This window comes from Artemia franciscana, chromosome 7 (genome assembly GCF_032884065.1).
Source record: "Artemia franciscana chromosome 7, ASM3288406v1, whole genome shotgun sequence".
Lineage (NCBI taxonomy): Eukaryota > Metazoa > Arthropoda > Branchiopoda > Anostraca > Artemiidae > Artemia > Artemia franciscana.
The window spans coordinates 11,681,971-11,706,624 of record NC_088869.1 but is presented as its reverse complement, the minus strand read 5'-3'; the positions used below and the strand labels follow the sequence as shown (position 1 = coordinate 11,706,624).

Genomic DNA, 24,654 nt, shown 5'->3' with positions numbered 1-24,654 from the left:
CAATGATGAAAGATGATGACCATAACAAACAACGCTTAACCAATCAGACCTTGCCCTGCTGTCTGCAGGGCTAATGGACTAATATGTTTTGCTCTATAGCTAATGTTACCTGTAAGCAAAATTGGACCTTGCACTTCCTACCTTTCATAATAGTTAACTAATAACTCTGATTTGCCAGTTTAAATTTTGCCACAGGCCAATGTCACAATAGCTACTGTTGTAATTATTCAGAAACAACTGGCTAATTTAAACTTGAAAGTGAACCATCTTGTATATTAGCATTAATGGATGCAGTAGTTTGAATTGTCTTTCAACTTCCTACTACACAGAAATTACTAGTTATGACTAGAATTAGTATTTAAAATATAATTTCATTCATATTTTACAACCCCAACATTCCCCTTGGCTTCAAAACACTGCCCACTTTATGTATTTTATTTTGCTCCATGGAGGAGAAGGGTCAACCAGAAATGGATGCACTTCTAGAATTAGCATTTCTAAGTGCTATAGTATGGAAACTATGCTGCATAGTTCCCAGTTTAGACAGCTTGTGACAAAGCTAAAGTTTTACCAAAATCTGTTATAGCCTACCATCTAGAAACCTTATGTAATTTATTTATTCATTAATACCAAATAAAGTAAGCTTTAAAGCTTATCACACAAACATGATAAAAATACGTTGTGACAATGCTGACAACATAACGTAATGCTACAAATTTTAAATGCACTGGTAGGTAACAATTTTTCCTATGCTGCTAAAATTCTTGAAGTCCAACAAGGCCAAATGCAAACATACGAGTCCAGTTAAAGGCTATGATAAATGTGCAGCATGTACTACTGAGTTAAATGAGGAGTTTTTAGCCATTGAGTGTGACATATGTGAAAAATGGATCTGTGGTGAATGTTTAGACCTGTCCTCTGGTGAAAATACGCTGTTAAGTAAACTAATGCTGTCACTTACATGTACATGGTCCTGTCCGGCCTGTAAAGTTATCCCTCCTCCTCTCCCTAGTAGTGAGCAGACTATGATAGCAAAGAAGGGTTCTGTCATGGATAATTCCCTGAAAGCTTTTTGGGAAGATCTAAAAAAGGAGTTTGCTACAACTGGTCAATTATCCCAAGCCCTTTCCCTTCTGAGGATTGACATCAAAAGGGAAATTTTTACTCATGTTAGTGCTATTGCAAGTAGAGTATTACATGTAGAAAATTCATTTCAATATGCATAAGATAAGATGAGATAATATTTATTTGCAAAAGGCTATCACAAGCTCTAAAGAGCCGAATTCGCTTTATATGCCACTAAAAGCTAAGAAAAAAAAATATGAAAATAGTACAATAAGTCAAACACTTAAAATTAAAAGGGATTAAAAAAGCAAAATCATCAAAGATAAAGGGCAACTTAACAATTAAATTACAAAAACATTGCACTAAATAAAAAAAGAATAAAAACGGCAATAGAGGAAAAAGGGAATTTGGCAATTAATCACGAATTATTATTAAGGTGTCCCAGAATAAAGGGTATAAAACTTTTGCGAAACCTTTCTGTAACAGCATGGATCGGAGAGTAAGTTGGGATTGCTAAGGATGCTGACCGGGGGAGTCGGAGTCTAATGAGATTGTGAAAATCAGGGAGTAAGTCCTCAGTACGGGGATTGGAAATGACTGATTTAGCGAAAAGCAGGCAAATTTTTTCCCTCCTTTCTTTTAAGGTGGTAATGTGCGCAGCTATAAGGAGGAAGGAGTATGGAATTTTGCCTTCTTTGTAAATGATCCTGAGCGAACGCTTTTGGACCGACTCGATTTTGTGACTAAGTTCATTTGAAAGTTGTGAATGCCAGACCGGACATGCATATTCCAGTAACGGCCTGATAAAGGATAAGTAAACACGGAGGGAATGTATCTTAGGACAATTAAATTTGTTTAGTAGCTTAAAAATGGATAGTGAAACATTTGCTTGTTTAACAATGTTGGATACATGTGTTTCCCACTTAAGATCATTAGAAATTGTGACACCAAGAAGCTTAACATGTTTCACTAGCATTTCGCTTGGGATCGGATCGCAAAAAGCAGGAGTAGATTTCAAGAAGTTGATTGTCATTATCTGTGATTTAGTGGGATTTACTGTCATATCTAGATTCTTGGATTCATCCGAACATTGGGTTAGGATTTCAACGTGGTCACTTTTAATACTCCTATGACATACTTCAAGGATCGACAAGTAATCAACATATTTCCATCTTTGGGGAATTCCTTGCCAATTTCGTTAATCATGACAAGAAATAACAGTGGTCCCAATAAGGTTCCTTGAGGTATTCCACAGTACCTAGGGAGGGGGTTAGAGAAGGTATTTTTGTATTTTACAACTTGTAATCTGTCTGAAAGGAACGATATAACAATATTTACTAAGAGTGGGTCAATGTCAAAGTTATCATGTAGTAAACGAATTAGGATAGTGTGGTCAACTAAGTCAAACGCTTTTTGGAGATCGACTAAAACCAGGTTTAGCCAAACATTTGGTTTCTCTAGTTCACTTAGGATCGTGTGAATCAAGTGTACAAGGTAATGGGTGGTGGAGGTTTTTCTTAAATTACCAAACTGTCGGATGTCAATGCGTGGTATAATTTTAAGCCAGTCACAAAGGAACCCTTCGTAAAGCTTAGAAAAAATTGGAGTGAGTGTAATAGGACGCATGTTGGTTATAGTCAGACTGGAAGATTTCTTTGGGATGGGTGTTATAAAACCTAGTTTCCAGCAACTTGGGAATTTACCAGATTATGTAATTTGGTTAAAAATATCAGATAAAGGTCCAGCAATTGTGTCTGAAAAGGCTTTAATCAAGTCAATTGGGATGTCTAATGGGCAAGTACTTGATTTTTAGAGCTTTTGGATTTTATTTATAATATCAGAGGGAGAAATTTGGGGGAAAGAGGTGGAGGGAGGAATAGTTTGACCTGAGCCAGTAAAAGGGGGGAGACTTTGTACTATGGACGCAAGATGCAGGTTCAAATCGTTGGCAATCTTGTAAGGGGGCTCAGGGAGATGAAAATTAACTTCAACAGGGTTTCTTCCGCAAATCTCTTTAATTTTCCTGTACCATTGTTTGGGTTTGTTAGAATACAAATCCTTAACCTTACTATTGTAATACCCAGAAGCTGCCTTTCTCAATTTTCTCTTCAGGAACTTTTTTAGATCATTAGCCTGTGTCATATGTCCTTGCTTGAACAAATTAATTTTTTTCCTTATTAGTTTTTTAAAAGTCGCAGTAATGTAGGGTTTATCGGTAGAGCATATTTTAATTTTTTTTCACCGGAAAATGGGCTTCATAACTATTCCTCAATAAATTTTGGAGGGACAAAGCCTTGAAGTCGACATCATTTGTTTGGTACACAGGGGACCAATTTTCACTAGTGATCCAAGAGCCAAAATTGTAGAGTCCTGAGTCAACTAGAGGTCTAAAGACGGTTTCAGTAATAGTAAAGGAATGTTTAACTGTAGCTAGTGGAGATAGGAGTAGGCTAAAGTGGTAACTACCTCCGAGAGGGGGAAATGGTGACGGGTCTGTAGAAATTTGACATATTGGTGCATATTAAATCAAGAGTAGAATTGCCTTTGGTTGTAGGGACTTTTACAATTTGTTTTAGACTAAAAGTATTACATGTAGACTCTAGTTTTAATTCATTTGCATCACCTAAGAGGAAAATTCCAGCATTTGGGTATTTAGATAGTACATAGTCGGCACTGCCATGCAATTTTTCAATAAAATTAATTTTTTCAGCCGCTCTCTGCCCAGGAGAGTAGTAAAAACAACACAGGACAATCAAATTGAAAGGACGTGGTAAGACTTTAGGTCGAACACAAACCCACAAAATTTCATCAAAGGGAGTGAGACAAGGAACCAATATTTCTGAAGGATAAAAATCATTACGGACAAAGAAAAGAATTCCACCCCCTTTCTTACCCAGAGGGTGGGTTTCGGGTCTGAGTTTAATAAATTGGGTGAAATTATTCATTTTTAACATGTGTGTATTTTGAGCGTGTACTTCAGTAATAGCAATTATGTCTGATCTATATATTTTAGAAAAGGAGTCTAATTCATTAAGTTTGTCAAAATTAAGACTTTCAGCGTTGCTTAACAAAAGTGTGGGAAATTTAAAACGACCTGCAAAGGTACCATTTTTACACTTAACTTTATTTAAATTACAAATGGGTACAGGGGGCATGGTGGGATTCTTAGCATGGGCCAGATTAATGTAGTCAGAACAGGGGACCAAGGGAGCACATTTGACTTTTATGGGATGACTATTAGGGTCAAATCCAAAGATGAATTATTAGAGTAAGAAAAGGATTTATCTTGGGGATTTGGGGATGATGGGACGGGCAATGATATGAATGGAGTACGAGGAGAACAATTAGGATTCATTATAAGACAATTAAAAAGTCTCAGACCTGAGTCACGTTGACAGGGTAGGCACGAGGGATAAAACGAATGGACTGGGGGTGGGGTTTCGTAAAGTGCTGGGAAAGGGGGCCTGGTTGGGAATAGTGATTCATGTCCGTCAAGAAATTGCTGGTTTGTGGCAGAGTAGGGAGGGTATAGGGCAGCATACTGTGAGGGGGGAGGATGGACAAGGAGGGAGGATGGGGTCGTGAGTGCCTTCGACGCTGGCCTAAAAAGGGTGGGGCCTCCCTCCGAAATCCTTATCCGTTTTTTGTCAAATTCTTAGAACCAACATCGTACACATGGGAAGGTATAACTTGTGGCTTAGAGAATAACCTACTAAACGACTTTTGTATAAAAACATGATACTTGTCGCAACCGAAACAACGACACGACATAAAAACAGAACAAATTGAAACATGGTCAAATGAGCACGACCTTTTATTGCAAGAACCCGTCAGAAAATATTTGCAAATATGGAGCCGATTACATCTTTTTCCGTGGTTACTTTTTGCACGTAAAAACCCTTGCAAACTGATTTTGTTGATTCCTTATTTTCAATTACACGTTGATCACCATTTTTTTCCCAGGCAATTCTTCCGTTTCCTTCACTTTCATATGCCACAAGTTTCTCATAAACAATTTCAATATCTGCATCGGATTTCGTAGTAACCTTATTAGTCTTTAAAACAAAGGTGTCATTATCCTCTTTCAAATTCAGCATACAATCGGAAGCCGTTAAGTTATTCCTGTATTCGGGAGCCTGATCCTCTACCATACTAATAGAGGATCTGTCAGTGGGATTACGTTCATGAATAATTGATTTCATTTCAACATTGTTAACTTGACTGTTCCGGTCAATGTAATTGCTAATCACCTGGTATGTCACTGGTTCAAACGCCCTTGACCTCTCAAATGAATTTACAAAGGGTAATATAGCATTTTCTGAATTTTTATTTTCACTTGATTGACCATTATTCTTTATTATATCACTGTTTTGAGTTAAAGATAGGGGTTCAGAAATTACGGTCGAAATGTAGCTTAATAACTCTTCTAGTCTGTCTTTTAATGGTTTAAGAATATCAAGATTTGTCTGGCAAGCAAATTCTTTAACACAGGGCTTTGGATACGTTAAATTTTCTGTGGTAACATATGAGTAAGGTTCGGTCTGAACCGATACCTCGCGTGAGCAGGTGCGTAATTTTCCAATGGTGGTGTTCAGAGTATAGGATGGGTCGACGGAAGAAAAGGTCTGGCACTCAGTCTGACAAGAAACTTCAAGAGGGGGGGGGGTCACTTCGTGTTGTAAATAAGGAGAGGCTAGAGTCAACTTCTGCGAAGGGGGGAGCACCGGCGATTTGAGCTCTTTTCAGATATTAAGCATCCTAGCTCTTGAATTTGGAGAACAAGGGGTGCGAAGTGAAGGTAAAGCAGGTGAATTTAAAGGATTTACCTTATTGATTGGCATTTTCTTAAAGGAGCAGTCAGGACAACACCAGCTGTCACTCGAATTAGATGTATCAATTTTGGCACATTTATCCGCTCCTGCGTGAAACGAGCAATTGCACCCTCCACACTTCACAGAGTTTGAAAAGACTCTAAGCCTACATTCGGGACAAATTAGTCTTTGTCTGACCATTGTTTCTTAAGAGGTTAATGGACCGGCTGAAAAAACTTGGCTCAAAACCGGCTGAAAATTTTGATCGGATGTGTTTGGGAAATGATGGGCGTGAGGGGGGGGGGTTTGGTTGGTGGCCCTCCAATCAATTCCAACCATTAAAAAGGGCACAAACCCTTCCATTTTTTAATCAAATGAGCCATTTTCGAAGTTTCTACGACAACTCTTTTTCGATATGCAGTGCCCTTGTCTAAAAGAAAAGAAAAACAATTTAAGTTTAACTCCTTTTAAGATTTATTTATTCATTTATATTAATAAATATTGTATGTTTGTTTGCTATGATTGCTTATTATACTCCTGTTCGATTTGCCTTTAATGTGTTCTTTAATATTAATTTCTGGTCGTTTTGAATTTGAGTTATTATAGGTTTTTATTTCCTCTGATCTTCAGTTTAATATAGCCTTTACTTTTCTCTAAGAAAAGTTCTATTTTGGGAAGTTTTTTTTTATTAATTTCTGTTCGTTTTTATTGCCAAAGTTTTAAGTTTTTCAAAGTTCCCTATTTCAAAATTATTTTTTATTCCAAATTTTTTTTAGAGTATTGGCAAGAACTAATGAAGCTAAACTGAACATTCGATTTACTATGATATTAATTGCTGAAAGCTGACTATCTCAAGATTTTTTTTTCACTTTGAGCTGGATTTAAAGCTTTTGACACTTCTAGGCCCAAGCATTTTTTGCTGCCTCGTGTTTGCAAGATTTTTTTGGGAATCCTTTGCATGTTTCCGTATCTGTCTTAGAACCTTTGTCTGTCTGACTCCGTGTGTTTGTAGGTGTTTTTGTCTTTTTCTGTCACTATGCCTGTATGTCTGAGCGGGCTAACCCCACTCAATTAGAGAAAGGGGCCAGCCCAAATGCAAAGAATCATAAATGTGTAACAGTCTTACATTTGAGTGCTTTCAAAGGAAATTTGGAGATTTGTGAACTACTAGTTTCAAAAGGTGCCACTGTAGATGCCTTAGAATCGGACAATATGACAGCCTCACACTCTGCTGCTTGGAAAGGCAATTTGGAGATTTGTCAACTAGTTTCAAAAGATGCCACTGTAGATGCTTTAGATTCGGACAATAAAATAGCCTTACACTCTGCTGCTTGGAAAGGCAATTTGGAGATTTGTCAACTACTAGTTTCAAAAGCTGCCACTGTAGATGCCTTAGATTCGGACAATAAGACTGCCTCACACTCTGCTGCTTGGAAGGGCAATTTGGAGATTTGTCAATTACTAGTTTCAAAAGGTGCCACTGTAGATGCCTTAGATTTGGACAATATGACAGCCTTACACTCTGCTGCTTTGAAAGGCAATTTGGAGATTTGTCAACTACTAGTTTCAAAGGGTGCCACTATAGATGTCTTAGATTTTGACAATATGACAGCCTCACACTCTGCTGCTTGGAAAGGCAATTTGGAGATTTGTCAACTACTAGTTTCAAAAGGTGCCACTGTAGATGCCTTAGATTCGGACAATATGACAGCCTCACACTCTGCTGCTTGTAAAGGCAATTCGGAAATTTGTCAACTACTAGTTTCAAAAGTTGCCACTGTAGATGCCTTAGATTCGGACAATAAAATAGCCTTACACTCTGCTGCTTGGAAAGGCAATTTGGAGATTTGTCAACTACTAGTTTCAAAAGGTGCCACTGTAGATGCCTTAGATTCGGACAATATGACAGCCTCACACTCTGCTGCTTGGGTAGGCAATTTGGAGATTTGTCAACTACTAGTTTCAAAAGATGCCACTGCAGATGCTTTAGATTCGGACAATAAAATAGCCTTACACTCTGCTGCTTGGAAAGGCAATTTGGAGATTTGTCAACTACTAGTTTCAAAAGGTGCCACTGTAGATGCCTTAGATTCGGACAATATGACAGCCTTATACTCTGCTGCTTGGAAAGGCAATTTGGAGATTTTTCAACTACTAGTTTCAAAAGGTGCCACTGTAGATGCCTTAGATTCGGACAATATGACAGCCTTACAGTCTTCTGCTTGGAAAAGCAATTTGGAGATTTGTCAACTACTAGTTTCAAAAGGTGCCACTGTAGATGCGTTAGATTCGGACAATATGACAGCCTTACACTCTGCTGCTTGGAAAGGCAATTTGGAGATTTGTCAACTACTAGTTTCAAAAGGTGCCACTGTAGATGCCTTAGATTCCGACAATTGTACAGCTTTACACTTTGCTGCTTCGAAAGGCAATTTGGAGATTTGTCAACTACTAGTTTCAAAAGGTGCCACTGTAGATGCCTTAGATTCGGACAATATGATAGCCTTACACTCTGCTGCTTGGAAAGGCAATTTGGAGATTTGTCAACTACTAATTTCAAAGGGTACCACTATAGATGTCTTAGATTTGGACAATGAAATAGCCTTATGTTACGGAGTGCTTTCTTTCGAATGCTTTTCGAGTGCTCTTTACGCTAATGTTTGACTCTGTCACAACTCTACTTTTTAAAACAATAAAAAAAAAACTTTAGCGTAGAGCGAGGGGTTAACTGGTGTTAAAGTTTTTTAACTGGAAGTAAGGAGCGACATTAAAACAAAACGAACAGAAATTACTCCGTGTATAAAAAGGGCTGTTCCCTCCTCAGCGTCCCGCTCTTTACGCTAAAATTTCACTGTTTCTCTCAATTCTAATTTATAAAACAGTAAATAACTTTTAACGTAAAGAGCGGGACGTTGATGAGAGACCAGCCCCTTTTATAAACGGAGTAATTTTTATTCGTTTTAAGTTTTAATGTCGCTCCTTACTTGCAGTTAAAAAAAAACTTATTTTTTTATATTAAATTTCTGAACGTTTTTGAATTAATACATGTTTTGATCTTGGCTCGCCGATATGAATAATTAAAACGAAATTTTTATATTTTTTTTTGTTAAATGGCTTTTTCTGTTTTGATCGGATGATTTAGATAAAAAAAAGGGATAGGGAAGGAGGCCTAACTGCCCTACAATTTTTGGTTACTAACAGATACAACTAGATTAATGCTGGTCACCCTCAATTTACTTTTAACTCTTAAGAAGAGCATTATAATTCCTAATTTCCAATCAAATGAGCCCTATCCAAATTTTAGACGACCACCCATTCCATGAAAACCTCATATACCTTCAGGACATAACTTACAACCCTTGTCTCCAGGCTCTGAGTGGCTTTTACAATTCTGAAGAACTTTTTATATGATCTGTAGACCATTTTGAACAGGAATTAGGAAACAACGGACTTCTTATCTCCAATTGAATTAGCTGCATCCGAAGTTTATACGATATCTTTTCCCTAAGAACCTTAAATTCTAATAATGGACAACTAATATAATTTATAGCCCATTCCCCGAGGGCCTTTGGGGCTGCAATCCCAAAGTTTTTTTTTGATTAATTTCTGTTCGTTTTTATTGCCAAAGTTTTAAGTTTTTCAAAGTTCCCTATTTCAAAATTATTTTTTATTCCACATTTTTTTAGAGTATTGGCAAGCACTAATCAAGCTAAACTGAACATTCGATTTACTATGATATTAATTGCTGAAAGCTGACTATCTCAAGATTTTTTTTCACTTTGAGCTGGATTTAAAGCTTTTGACACTTCTAGGCCCAAGCATTTTTTGCTGCCTCGTGTTTGCAAGATTTTTGGGGGAATCCTTTGCATGTTTCTGTATCTGTCTTAGAACCTTTGTCTGTCTGAATCCGTGCGTTTGTAGGTGTTTTTGTCTTTTTCTGTCACTATGCCTGTATGTCTGAGCGGGCCAATCCCGCTCAATTATAGAAAGGGGCCAACCCAAATGCAAAGAATCATAAGTGTGTAACAGTCTTACATTTGAGTGCTTTCAAAGGAAATTTGGAGATTTGTGAACTACTAGTTTCAAAAGGTGTCACTGTAGATGCCTTAGATTCGGACAATATGACAGCCTCACACTCTGCTGCTTGGAAAGGCAATGTGGAGATTTGTCAACTACTAGTTTCAAAAGGTGCCACTGTAGATGCCTTAGATTTGGACAATATGACAGCCTTACACTGCTTCTTGGAAAGGCAATTTGGAGATTTGTCAACTACTAGTTTCAAAAGGTTCCACTGTAGATGCCTTAGATTTGGACAATATGGCAGCCTTACACTCTGCTGCTTGGAAAGGCAATTTGGAGATTTGTCAACTACTAGTTTCAAAAGGTGCCACTGTAGATGCCTTAGATTTGGACAATATGACAGCCTTACACTCTGCTGCTTGGAAAGGCAATTTGGAGATTTGTCAACTACTAGTTTCAAAAGGTGCCACTGTAGTTGCCTTAGATTTGGACAATATGACAGCCTTACACTCTACTGCTTGGAAAGGCAATTTGGAGATTTGTCAACTACTAGTTTCAAAGGTTGCCACTATAGATGTCTTAGATTTGGACAATAAAACAGCCTAATGTTACGGAGTGCTTTCTTTCGACTGCTCTTTCGAGTGCTGTTTACGCTAAAGTTTGACTCTGTCAAAACTCTAATTTTTAAAACAATAAAAAAAAACTTTAACGTAGAGCGAGGGGTCAACTGGTGTTAAAGTTTTTTAACTGGAAGTAAGGAGCGACGTTAAAACATAAAACGAACAGAAATTACTCCGTGTATAAAAAGGGCTGTTCCCTCCTCAACGTCCCGCTCTTTACGCTAAAATTTTACTGTTTCTCTCAATTCTAATATATAAAACAGTAAATAACTTTTAACGTAAAGAGCAGGACGTTGATGAGAGACCAGCCCCTTTTATACACGGAGTAATTTTTATTCGTTTTAAGTTTTAATGTCGCTCCTTACTTGCAGTTAAAAAAAACTTCTTTTTTTATATTTAATTTCTGAACGTTTTTGAATTAATACATATTTTGATCTTGGCTCGCCGATATGAATAATTAAAACGAAATTTGTATATTTTTTTTTGCTAAATGGCTTTTTCTGTTTGATCGGATGATTTAGACAAAAAAAAGGGATGGGGAAGGAGGCCTAACTGCCCTACAATTTTTGGTTACTTACAGATACAACTAGATTAATGTTGGTCACCCTCAATTTACTTTTAACTCTTAAGAAGAGCATTATAATTCCTAATTTCCAATCAAATGAGCCCTATCCAAATTTTAGACGACCACCCATTCCATGAAAACCTCATATACCTTCAGGACATAACTTAAAACCCTTGTCTCCAGGCTCTGAGCGGCTATTACAATTCTGAAGACCTTTTTATATGATCTGTAGACCATTTTGAACAGGAATTAGGAAACAACGGACTTCTGATCTCCAATTGAATTAGCTGCATCCGAAGTTTATACGATATCCTTTCCCTAAGAACCTTAAATTTTAATAATGGACTACTAATATAATTTATAGCCCACTCCCCGAGGGCCTTGGGGGGCTGCAATCCCAAAGTTTTATTTTTAATTAATTTCTGTTCGTATTTATTGCCAAAGTTTCAAGTTTTTCAAAGTTCCCAATTTCAAAATTATTTTTTTAGAGTATTGGCAAGAACTAATCAAGCTAAACTGAAGATTCGATTTACTATGATATTAATTGCTGAAAGCTGACTATCTCAAGATTTTTTTTCACATAGAGCTGGATTTAAAGCTTTTGACACTTCTAGGCCCAAGCATTTTTTTCTGCCTCGTGTTTGCAAGATTTTTGGGGGAATCCTTTGCATGTTTCTGTATCTGTCTTAGAACCTTTGTCTGTCTGAATCCGTGTGTTTGTAGGTGTTTTTGTCTTTTTCTGTCACTATGCCTGTATGTCTGAGCGGGCCAACCCCGCTCAGTTAGAGAAAGGGGCCAACCCAAATGCAAAGAATCATAATTGTGTAACAGTCTTACATTTGAGTGCTTTCAAAGGAAATTCTGAGATTTGTGAACTACTAGTTTCAAAAGGTGCCACTGTATATGCCTTAGATTCGGACAATATGACAGCCTCACACTCTGCTGCTTGGAAAGGCAATTTGGAGATTTGTCAACTACTAGTTTCAAAAGGTGCCACTGTAGATGCCTTAGATTCGGACAATATGACAACTTTACACTCTGCTGCTTGGAAAGGCAATTTGGAGATTTGTCAACTACTAGTTTAAAAGGGTGCCACTATAGATGTCTTAGATTTGGACAATAAAACAGCCTTATGTTACGGAGTGCTTTCTTTCGACTGCTCTTTCGAGTGCTCTTTACGCTAAATTTTGACTCTGTCACAACTCTACTTTTCAAAACAATAAAAAAAACTTTAGCGTAGAGCGAGGGATTAACTGGCGTTAAAGTTTTTTAACTGGAAGTAAGGAGCGACGTTAAAACATAAAACGAACAGAAATTACTCCGTGTATAAAAAGGGCTGTTCCCTCCTCAACGTCCCGCTCTTTACGCTAAAATTTAACTGTTTCTCTCAATTCTAATTTAAAAAACAGTAAATAACTTTTAACGTAAAGAGCGGGACGTTGATGAGAGACCAGCCCCTTTTATGCACGAAGTAATTTTTATTCGTTTTAAGTTTTAATGTCGCTCCTTACTTGCAGTTAAAAAAAACTTCTTTTTTTATATTTAATTTCTGAACGTTTTTGAATTAATACATGTTTTGATCTTGGCTCGCCGATATGAATAATTAAAATGAAATTTGTATATATTTTTTTGCTAAATGGCTCTCTCTGTTTTGATCGGATGATTTTGATAAAAAAAAGGGATGGGGGAGGAGGCCTAACTGCCCTACAATTTTTGCTTACGTACAGATACAACTAGATTTTTTAATTTTTTGTTAGTAATAAACATACGTACCTTACGAATTAACTTACGTAACGAACTTCTATATTTGTGTATTTTTATTACGTATATGAGGGGGTTTGCCCCCTCCTCAATGCCTCGCTCTTTACACTAAAGTTTGAATTTTATCCCAAATCTTTAAGAATGACCCCTGAACCTCAAAGGCCGTAGAATAAACAGTTGGAATTACTAAAAATACTTTAGTGTAAAGAGCAAGGTATTTTGGAGGAGACGAACCCCCTTATATACGTAATATTTTCTGTTCGTTTTAAGTTTTAATGCTGCTCATTTCTTCCAAGTGAAATTCTTATTTTTTTTTCTCATTGTTTTTTTTTTTTAAATAATACTACAAAATCCTGCACCTCCTTCATCAAATTCTATTCCCTCATGATAAATTCCTCCATGGACAGATATCCCAAGTATCCCCACCCCCGACCCTCTCCCACCCTAACGTGAAATAGTCCCCCTGAAAACATCTGAACACTTCACAATAACCATTACTATATGTAAATAACAGTCAAAGTTTGTAACTTGCAGCCCCTCCTCCGGGGACTGTGTGGGATTAAGTCGTCCCCAAAGACATAGTTATTAAGTTTTCGACTAAGTTGAACAGAATGGCTATCTCAAAATTTTTATTCAGTGACTTTGGAAAACCATGTGCGTGGGAAGGGGCCTAGGTGCCCACCAATTTTCTGTTAACCTATAAATGGCACTAGAACTACCACTATCCGTTAGAATGAGCCCTCTAGCAACATTCTAGGACCACTGACTCGATATAATCACCCCTAAAAAAAGCCAAATAGATAAAATAAACATGCATCCATGATCTGTCTTCTGGTAAAAAATACAAAATTCCACATTTTTGTGGACAGAAGCTTGAAACTTTTACAGTACGGTTCTCTGATACACTGAATCTGATGGTGTGATTTTTTTTATGATTCTATGACTTAAGGGGTGTTTCTCCCTGTTTTCTAAAATAAGGCTAATTTTCACGTGACTTTTGATGGGTAAAACAATCTTGATGAAACTCATATATTTAAAATCAGCATAAGAATGTGATTCTTTTGGTGTAACAGTTGGTATCAAATATCCGTTTTTTAGAGTTTTGGTTACTATTGAGCCAGGTGGCTCCTTACTACAGTTCGTTACCACAAACTGTTTGATACACTATCTTACCCACAATTAGTTTGTCGTATTCTAATTATTTTTTCTTTTTTTCGCTCTTCGGGTTTTGTGCATCGTGTATAACCAGTGTGGTCTCGGAAAATTATGTAAAAAGGGAACAATACTGAATATTCGATGTGGTTGTTGTCTTTTTCTTTCTTTCTAATGGTGTATATCCCTTTTTATCTCAAGATTGCTCTCTTTGTCTAGTGGTGTAATTTCGCAAAAAAACATAGCGGGGGGGGGGGGACAAAGCTGGAGCTGATTTTTCCAAGTCAAGTGAATATGATATAATGTATAAAAATGTATAATGACCCATATAGCACCATAAAGATAAAGATATACTAAAGAAAACTAATCTATTTACGTGTATACTTGAATTACGAAGGCCTATCTTAGTTATGACAAGATTTTTCAAATGTCCACGTGAGGTTAATATTGTACAAATCAAAAGCCCGTTGGAGAGAGAATAAATCAAATGGCAAAATCAGGTGCTGTGTCGACAGAGATAGTAAATTCAAAGAAGCTTTGACTAAAAGTGACCTTGCTTGGGAGTCAAGGACGTATCCAGGATTTTTGTTTGGAGGGGAGATGGGCTTACCGAAAAACTTTAGAAAACACCAAAATTTTTTATATGCATTTTGGTCACGTTTCCTATGAGTCAGACAAAAAGTTTTGGGCGAGGGATAGTGGGGGGGAGGGGAATCCTGTAGCCCCCAATGGCTGGGATCAAACAACTGGCAATGTTGCCTGGAGTTCTATAAAGAAGTTACTTTTTTATATTACTACAACAAGGCTACCAAACTGATTGGTGCCATGAAATTGTTTCAGTTGGACATATGCATTCAATACATTTTGTTGGTGACCTGCCCATGGGTAGTCTTTTTTTGCTATTTTTCTTCGATATTTGGCTGTCAGGTATGATAGATTTCCAAAAACCATGCAAGTGCATAATGGTGTTTAAGTACAAGCATGCAAGTACTTAAGCACCTCTGCTACACGGGTAATACACCAAATACCTACACTTCAATCCTAAATTCTGACCTGCCTTGGCCAAATCTTGCATAACTTACACCAACTTGTAAACTACCAACTCTTGTATACAGGAGAAATAGAGGTGATACCATTTTAACCTATAAGTTAATGAGGGCTAATGCACTCCCAGCCTTATTTACCCACTATTGGTCCTAGCTCAAGAACTAGTGATCATCAGTTGAAACCTGCTAATCAGCCTACCCTATCCAGAGTCCACATTATGGATCAGCACCATGCACCTGGTCACTAAAGAAACCTGAATTCACCTCAGATTGACAACTTTGGAGCTCTACAAGAAGGGAAATCCTTAGATTGCTCTAAGCTGTAATTTAAGGTAATGTAATGTAATAAACGTACTTCATTGCCAATCCCAACACAAGACCTAAATCAAAACATAAGAAATTCTTCTTAAGGATTGCATTTCTAAATATATTTCTGTATTTAGAAATGTTTCTATCTCACCAAATGGGGATGGCTGAACTAATTCTATTCTTGTCAACTCTGGAGCTCTACAAGAAGGAAAATCCTCAGATTGCTCCAAGCTGTGGTTTAAGGTAATAAAGCTGTGGATTAAGGTAATAAGGTAAGGTAATAAATGTACTTCATTGCCAATCCCAACGCAAGGCTTAAATCAAAACATAAAAATTCATCTTAAGCAATGCATTTCTAAATATATTTCTGTATTTAGAAATGTTCTTATCCCACCAAATCAGTATGGCTGAACTTATTCTACCATCAATAATTAAAGGTCTTTATTTATGAGATGGAAAGCAAATCTGGCTTAGCTTTCCTTTATTTATTTACATTACTTGCAAATAATGGATAGCTGACAGACCATTATCTGTGAGAAGAAAATAATTTTACAGACTTAGAAAGCCAATCCAGCCTGATAGTAGTGTTTCTGGTTAGTGTCTTGGTGCTTAATTCAGATTCTTACATTTGTGACTAATAAAAGTTTTAATTTTTTTAAACCTGCAAAATCATGGCTGAGGCACATTTTTAACTTTGGTTTATTGATAAATCTGATTGTGACAATAGAAGTATGGTCAATTTGCTAAATAGAAACTTGTTTTTCAGTTGTTGTTCCGTCAGTTGTAGAATTTGCACTAGTCAATGTTATAAGCCAGCATTGCCTTCTATGGTTTTTTGGCCACTGGAACTTTTGTTCCTAAATATGGCATGTTGCCAATTACGGCATTAATTCGTACTTAAAAGTGTTTTATATCAAATCCCAAGCTATTCTGAATTATCTTTATTTAAGTACCTAGTCATTAGGTTTGTGTTTAAAACCTCTTAAAGAAAGAAAATTGTGACTAAAGTGTTTAATTCTGAAGAGGTAATGCCCAAGACTATTGTTATAATACCATTCAAGTCCCCTCCAACTTTTTCCACCACCCAAGGGCAATGCCAATTCCTTCCCCACGCATTAACAATGTAAGAGACCTCTCTTTCATGAAATATATATAAATTTATCTCAGCAGACACAAAGTCAGGGATAATTGTATTTCCTTGTCCCTTTAGCTTTTCCATCAATCCCCCATCCCCCTTCTAATGTCTGGATATAACTCTTGGACACATCTATGAAAAAGCTTTCTTTTTATACTGGTATTATGAACTAGTTGCTTTAAAAGAAGTATTGAAAGTATATATATACTTTTAATACTTTAAAAGTATTGAAAAATACTGCAAACCAGCAAACTTTTGTATGTGGCCTAGGGGTTAATTTGGGCATTAAATAGGGGTTACAAAAACGTTATGACAGTCTTATTATATTTGGGAAGTATTGATTATAAGTAATGTTCACTAAAACTGAAAATTTTATTTAAAAAATTATAAAAATTTTCCGCATTGGGTAGTTTTTCAGGGATATTTTCAGCAGGAGAGAGGATTTTCTTGGGAAAATTTTTCACCACAAGGAATTTTCCAGGGGAATTTCTAGGGGGTGGGATTTTTTTGGGGGACATTTAGACTCATAAAAACAATATGAGGTTTTTAACAAAATAAAGACCATTAAAATATATATATATATCATATATTTATTCATAAATTGTTTACTTTGAACTCTTTTGTCGCCAATTATTTTGTCATCAAATATTGTGTTAGAGGTGATTACTTGGTTAGGAAAAAAAAATAGGAGGGAAAAAGAAGAAGAAAAGAACTGTCTTTCTAATCCAGCAGTTGAGATAAAACGAGCACTTGAACAAGGTCTTGTCCTTAAATATCTATCCAATTACCTAGGACAAAACAGCATAACCAAACCATCAACCAAATTGGAATGTCCAAGTTCATGCAAAGTCGTCATTAATAAATGTGAACTATTGTAAATTGGTATGCAAAAGCACCTTAAATCAAACGAATATTTCCAAGCGATTACCTCCCATTAGGGCTCCTCAGTGGAATGCCACCTGCCTAAATGGGTTTTGATGCTTTAATTTCCTTACCTGGCGAGGTGGAGTATCAACCATAAAGCTCTTTTATGGTATCCCTATATTTGGTAAAACTTGTGAAATACATGCCTACTAGTTCTGAAGAGGTATTAAAAAGCTGAATCAGTGATATTTGAATGTATATTACTTTTGAGCAATGGGATATTAATTACTTCAAAATTGAAATCGTCTCTTTTATCGTATATTTGATAGTAATTTTATTATAATTTGTTATTATCCGAAATATTGATATTTAAATCTAAAAAATGGTCATATTGTCTTGTCTTATAGCTATGTTCCAGAATTAACTCTAGTGGATAGATATTTTTCAAATTCTCCATAAACTTCGCGCAATTTATCACCAGAAAAAAATTCTTGCATATGCTTCTTTGTGGTTTGTTGCTTTGGCTTCCCTAAATGTGTGCTAAAAATAAAAACATATTCTTTCTCAGATTCTAAGCTGCAACATGTGTGATAACATATTGGTAGCTGTGAGGTTGCGTCCCTTAATAGAGTGGGAGATAACATTTGGAAACGCAATATGTTGGAAGGTGTAAAACAGTACTGATGTATATCAAATTGACCCACAGACCAAAAAAATCCTGAGCATTCCAGTTCTGTTTTCAAATTTATGAAAACAAAAATTAAGTTATTTAATTTAGCTTAATTTTATGATAAGATTCATTGCTCCATCAATGGGTGCTACTGGCCTTGGCTATTTGAATTAGGGTATTAATTTAATATAAAGGAGTTATTTAGTTTAATACAATTTTAGGATAAGATTCATTGCTCCATCAATGGGTGCTACTGGCCTTGGCTATTTGAATTAGGGTATTAATTTAATATAAAGGAGTTATTTAGTTTAATATAATTTTATGATAAGATTCATGGATTCATCAATGGGTTCTACTGGCCTTGGCTATTTGAATTAGGGTATTAATTTAATATAAAGGAGTTATTTAGTTTAATATAATTTTATGATAAGATTCATGGCTTCATCAATGGGTGCTACTGGCCTTGGCTATTTGAATTAGGGTATTAATTTAATATAAAGGATTTTTTTAGTTTAATATAATTTTATTATAAGAATCATTGCTCCATCAATGGGTGCTACTGGTCTTGGCTATTTGAATTAGGGTATTAATTTAATATAAAGAAGTTGATTAGTTTAATATAATTTTATGATAAGATTCATGGATTCATCAATGGGTGCTAATGGCCTTGGGTATTTGAATTAGGGTATTAATTTAATATAAAGAAGTTATTTAGTTTAATATAATTTTATGATAAGATTCATGGCTTCATCAATGGGTGCTACTGGCCTTGGCTATTTGAATTAGGGTATTAATTTAATATAAAGGAGTTATTTAGATTAATATAATTTTATGATAGGAATCATTGCTCCATCAATGGGTGCTACTGGTCTTGGCTATTTGAACTAGGGTATTAATTTGATATAAAGAAGTTGTTTAGTTTAATTTAATTTTATTATAAGATTTATGGCTTCATCAATGGGTGCTACTGGCCTTGGCTATTTGAATTAGGGTATTAATTTAATATACAAAAGTTATTTAGTATAATATATTTTTATGATAAGATTCATGGCTTCATCAATGGGTGCTACTGGCCTTGGCTATTTGAATTAGGGTATTAATTTAATATAAAGGAGTTATTTAGATTAATACAATTTTATGATAGGAATCATTGCTCCATCAATGGGTGCTACTGGTCTTGGCTATTTGAATTAGGGTATTAATTTGATATAAAGAAGTTGTTTAGTTTAATTTAATTTTATGATAAGATTCATGGCTTCATCAATGGGTGCTACTGGCCTTGGCTATTTGAATTAGGGTATTAATTTAATATAAAAAAGTTATTTAGTTTAATATATTTTTATGATAAGATTCATGGCTTCATCAATGGGTGCTACCAGCCTTGGCTCTTTCTTAAATGCCAGTAGTATAGTAGTATAATCAGCCCATAGAAGAGACTCTAGAAAAAACAAAAAAGAGAGATAAAACTCAATAAAAAGATCACAAACGAGACGGCAGCCAGTAGAGTGAAAGGATGAAAAACTAAGACAATGCGTATATTTTGTCTGTATGTAAACTAGGCGTCTTCAGCACTAAAGAAACAAGGATGAAAAAAAAAACTAAAACTAAAAACAAATAAAACCATCACCAATATTAATAAAATATCATTGTCGCAATTGGTCCGCGTAGGGAACAGAAGCTATTAAAGTTATTTTGATGAGAACACCAAAGCAACTGCGTAAAAAAAGTATAAAAATTGAAATGAAGATAATTGTTTTGTTGCGAAATAATCCCCTTGTTAGCCATTATTGAAGTAATTCTTTTTGGTCTAGTAGGTAATCTCGTCCCCTGGTGAATATGTAAAATCTTAATTCCCTTATTGACTATTGGTTAATTTTTTAAAAGACTATCATAAATTGGGTCAATATTTAAATTTATTGTGTCTATATTAGCAAACATATGTTTTTTAATATCTATAAACCCCCTTGGCCAAAGGAAAAAACCTCTATCATTAGATATAGCCGTGGTATCATCAAATCGTACAAAATGTTCAGGATAAAAGAAAATATGCTCAGCCAGAGCTGAAACAAAAGTTTTTGGAGACTTGCTTAATTATATGGTTTTTTTTCTATTGAGTTATGATGCTCAATAAGTCTTTCAAGAAATTGTTGGTGAGTATAACACTTCCCATGAGAACAAATAATTTTATACGACCCACTAACTGAATTTCCCCGGGTTAAATCTATCACGAAATTAAGGAAATTACCTATTAGTCTTACCGATGGGAAACATGCATCAATGTTATGTTTTATGTTGGTAGAAATTACTACCAGTAAATTAACGAACCCCAAAACGATCAGAAATTAAATAAATCATCACATTAAACATAAAGATAACAGATCCTGCTATTTATTAACAAACCAGTCTTAAAATGAACAAAATTTAAAACAAGCAATCAATTCCAACTTAAAACGAAAAAACAAGAGCTAAGAGCTCATATGGCACTTGTGACGAGGCGAGAAGAGCTAAGAGCCAAGAGATCATATGGTATGAGCTCTAACAAAATTCTATGAATCAATAGATTGATTTAAAAAGTGAAATAAGAGGCTTAATGCCGGTCAGGATTTAAAATAAGAGCTCTGAGTCACGATTTCCTTCTAAATATCAAAATTCATTAAGATCCGATCACCCACTCGTAAGTTATAAATACCTAATTTTTTCTATTTTTTCCTCTCCCCTTAGCCCCCCAGATGGTTGAATCTGGGAAAACGACTTTATCAAGTCAAATTGTGCAGCTCCCTGACACGCCTATCAATTTTCATCGTCCTAGCACGTCCAGAAGCACCAAACTCGCCAAATCACTGAACCCCTCCCCCCAACTCCCCCAAAGAGAGCGAATCCAGTACGATTCTGTCAATCACGTATCAAGGACATCTGTTTATTCTATCCACCAAGCTTCATCCCGGTTCCTACACTCCAAGTGTTTTTCCAAGATTTCCCCCTCCAACTCCCCCCAATGTCAAACGATCTGATCGGGATTTGAAATAAGAGCTCTGAGACATGAATTCTTTCTAAAAATCTAATTTCATTAAGATCCGATCATCTATTCGTAAGATGAGAATACCCCAATTTTCACGTTTTCCAAGAATTCCGGTTTCCCCCTCCAACTCCCCCCAACGTCACAGGATCTGGTCGGAATTTAAATAAGAACTTTAAAACACAAGATCCTTCTAAATATCAAATTTCAATTAGATCTGGTCACCCTTTCGTAAGTTATGAATACCTCAATTTTCAAAATTACCCCCCTCCAATTTCACCAAAGAGAGCAGATCCGGTCCGGTTATGTCAGTCACGTATCTTAGACAGGTTTTTATTCTTCCCATCCAGTTTCATCCTGATCTCACCGCTTTAAGTATTTTCTAAGATTTCCGCCCCCCCCCAACTGCCCCCCCCCCAATTACGTTTGATCCGGTTGAGATTTAAAATAGGAGATCTGAGTTACGAGGACCTTCTAAATATGAAGTTTTATGAAGATCCGATCACTCCTTCGTAAGTTAAAAATACGTCATTTTTTCTTATTTTTCAGAATTACGCCCCCCCCCCCTCTCCAATAGATCGGATCCGTTCCAATTATGTAAATCACGTATGTAAGACTTCTGCTTATTTTTCGCACCAAGTTTCATCCCGATCCCTCCAATCTAAGCGTTTTCCATGATTTTAGGCTCCCCCACCCCAAACTTCCCCCAACGTCACCAGATCCCGTCAGGATTTAAAACAAGAGCTTTGAGACACGATATCCTTCTAAATATCAAATTTCATTGAGATCCGATAACCCGTTCGTAAGTTAAAAATACCTCATTTTTTCTAATTTTTCAGAATTACCCCCCTTCCCAACTACCCCAAAGAGAGCGGATCCGTTCCGATTATGTCAATCATGTATCTGGGACTTGTGCTTATTTTTCCCATCAAGTTTCATCCCGATCCCTCCACTCTAAGTGTTTTCCAAGATTTTAGGTTTCCCCCCTCCAACTCCCCCACTGTCATCAGATCCGGTCGGGATTGAAAATAAAAGCTCTGAGACACAATATCATTCCAAACATCAAATTTCATTAAGATCCCATCACCCATTCATAAGTTAAAAATACTTCATTTTTTCTATTCCTTCTGAATTAACCGGCCCCCACTCCCCCCCCAGATTGTCAAATTAGGAAAACGACTATTTCTAATTTAAGCTGGTGCCGTCCCTGATACGCCTGCCAAATTTCATCGTCCTAGCTTACCTGGAAGAGCCTAAAGTAGCAAAACCGGGACCGACAGACAGACCGACAGAATTGGCGATTGCTATATGTCACTTGGTTAATACCAAGTGCCATAAAAGCGACAAAAAGACGTAGGGCTTCAGTCCCCTGAGTATTCTAAACACTAGCGTCATTTGCCTTTTACTGAAAGAGATCTACATTTCGAGTGGTGCGTTTTTACTTGTCATAAAAAAAAGTAATATCACAGGGATAATCAAGGAAGGTTTACAAATAATAGTGGTAATAGCTGTTCTTGCATAGGTAGTAATATCAAACAGTTCGTGGTAACGAACTGTAGTAAGGAGCGACCCGGCTCAATAGTAACCAAAACTTAAAAAAAAAATGGGATTTTGATACCAATAGCTACATCAAAAGAATTGCATTTTAATGCTGATTTCAAATATATAAGTTTCATCAAGTTCAGTCTTACCCATCAAAAGTTACGAGCCTGAGAAAATTTGCCTTATTTTAGAAAATAGGGGGAAACACCCCCTAAAAGTCATAGAATCCTAACAAAAATTACACCATCAGATTCACCGTATCAGAGAACCCTACTGTAGAAGTTTCAAGCTCCTATCTACAAAAATGTGGAATTTTGTATTTTTTGCCAGAAGGCAGATCACGGATGCGTGTTTATTTGTTTGTTTGTTTGTTTGTTTGTATGTTTTTTTTCCCAGGGGTGATCGTATCGACCTAGTTGTCCTAGAATGTTGCGAGAGGGCTCATTCTAACGGAAATGAAAAGTTCTAGTGCCCTTTTTAAGTGACCAAAAAAATTGGAGGGCACCTAGGCCCCCTCCCACGCTAATTATTTTCCCAAAGTCAACGGATCAAAATTCTGAGATAGCCATTTTATTCAGCGTTGTCGAAAAACCTTATAACTTTGTCTTTGGGGACGACTTACTCCCCTACAGTCCCCGTCGCAGGGGCTACAAGTTACAAACTTTGACCAGTGCTTACATATAGTAATGGTTATTGGGAAGTGTACAGGCGTTTTCAGGAGTATTTTTTGGTTGGGGAAGGGGTTGAGAAGAGGGGGATATGCTGGGGGAGCTTTCCAACATGGAATTTATCACGGGGGAAGAAAATTTTCATGAAGGGAGCGCAGGATTTACTAGCATTACTTAAAAAAACAATGAAACAAAAAATATGAAAAAGTTTTTTTCAGCTGGAAGTAAGGAGCAGCATTAAAACTTAAAACGAACAGAAATTATTACCCATACGAGGGGCTCACCTCCTCTTAATACCTCGATCTTTACGCTAAAGTATTTTTAGTAATTTCAACTATTTATTCTACGGCTTTTGTGATTCAGGGGTCATTCTTAATGAATTGGTACAAAATTATGTGTTTTACTAATAAAAACATTCGTAAAAAATTAAAAGTTCTAGTTGCCTTTTTAATTAACCAAAAAATTGGAGGGCAACTAGGGTTTCTCCCCTGCTCTTTTTTTTTATCAAAATTATGAGAAAGCCCTTTACCCCAAAAAAAAGAAAAAATGCAAATTTCGTTTTAATTATTCCTCTGCGGAGAGTCAAAATCAAAACATGCATTGATTAAAAAACGTTCAGAAATTAAATAAAAAAAAAATTAGTTTTTTCAACTGAAAGTAAGGAGCGACATTAAAACTTAAAACGAACAGAAATTACTTCGTATATGAAAGGGGCTGCTTCCTCATCAACGCCCCCGCTCTTTACGCTAAAGTTTGTTACTGATTTAAAAATAAGAGTTGAGAGAAAGAGTCAAGCTTTAGCCTAAAGAGTGGGGCGTTGATGAGGAAGCAGCCCCTATCATATAGTAATTTCTGCTCGTTTTAAGTTTTAATGTCGCTCCTTACTTTCAGTTGAAAAAACTAGATTTTTTTTTAATTTAATTAATAGTAAGGAAGGTAGATACGGTGAAGATTTAGAAAGAAGAGATGGCGAAGGGTGTCTTATTTTAGAAAATTGAGACGTTTGGAAGAACAAGGTAAAAAATCTTAGCAATAAGGTCTGGATTCTAGAAGCAGTGTAATGACAGTTCTTAAGTATGTTCCTGAAAATTTAGCACAAGGCCGTATCCAGAAGGGGAATGCTTAGGGGGTTCGAATCTCCCCTTGAAATGATTGTCCGACTCAAAAAAATAACAAAAATAAATATAAACATATTTTTGACGCGTTTTTAAAAAAATTTTGTCCCCCCCCAAAAAAAAACATTCTCTTGTGACCCCCTCAAAAAATTGTTATGTACCCCCTCCCCACAGAAAAAAAAACTGGATACGACCCTGCTTGAGCAGTTCGAAAGTAGATGAAGGACTGATTTGTTTTAAAGTTGAAAGTTAATGTTTTCAGTACATATTAGTGTTTTACAAAAGGGAAAAAACG

The 24,654-nt window shown here is 36.1% G+C and overlaps 3 protein-coding genes across 4 annotated transcripts in view; all 3 read left to right on the top strand.

Annotated features, from left to right (window-relative positions):
* LOC136028852 (centromere-associated protein E-like) overlaps positions 1–24,654 on the top strand; it is a 76,382-nt gene that overhangs the window by 40,748 nt on the left and 10,980 nt on the right. The gene's annotated exons all lie outside the window — the stretch shown is intronic.
* On the top strand, positions 6,921–8,540 carry LOC136029600 (ankyrin repeat domain-containing protein 50-like). The gene has a single exon (XM_065708103.1). The coding sequence runs from the start codon at positions 6,921–6,923 to the stop codon at positions 8,538–8,540; it is 1,620 nt and encodes a 539-aa protein (XP_065564175.1).
* On the top strand, positions 10,194–10,502 carry LOC136029599 (ankyrin repeat domain-containing protein 39-like). The gene has a single exon (XM_065708102.1). The coding sequence runs from the start codon at positions 10,194–10,196 to the stop codon at positions 10,500–10,502; it is 309 nt and encodes a 102-aa protein (XP_065564174.1).

Bases quoted from the DNA above. Each gene is read 5' to 3' on its own strand.
- LOC136029600 (XM_065708103.1), top strand. From the start codon at position 6,921: ATGTCTGAGCGGGCTAACCCCACTCAATTAGAGAAAGGGGCCAGCCCA.
- LOC136029599 (XM_065708102.1), top strand. From the start codon at position 10,194: ATGGCAGCCTTACACTCTGCTGCTTGGAAAGGCAATTTGGAGATTTGT.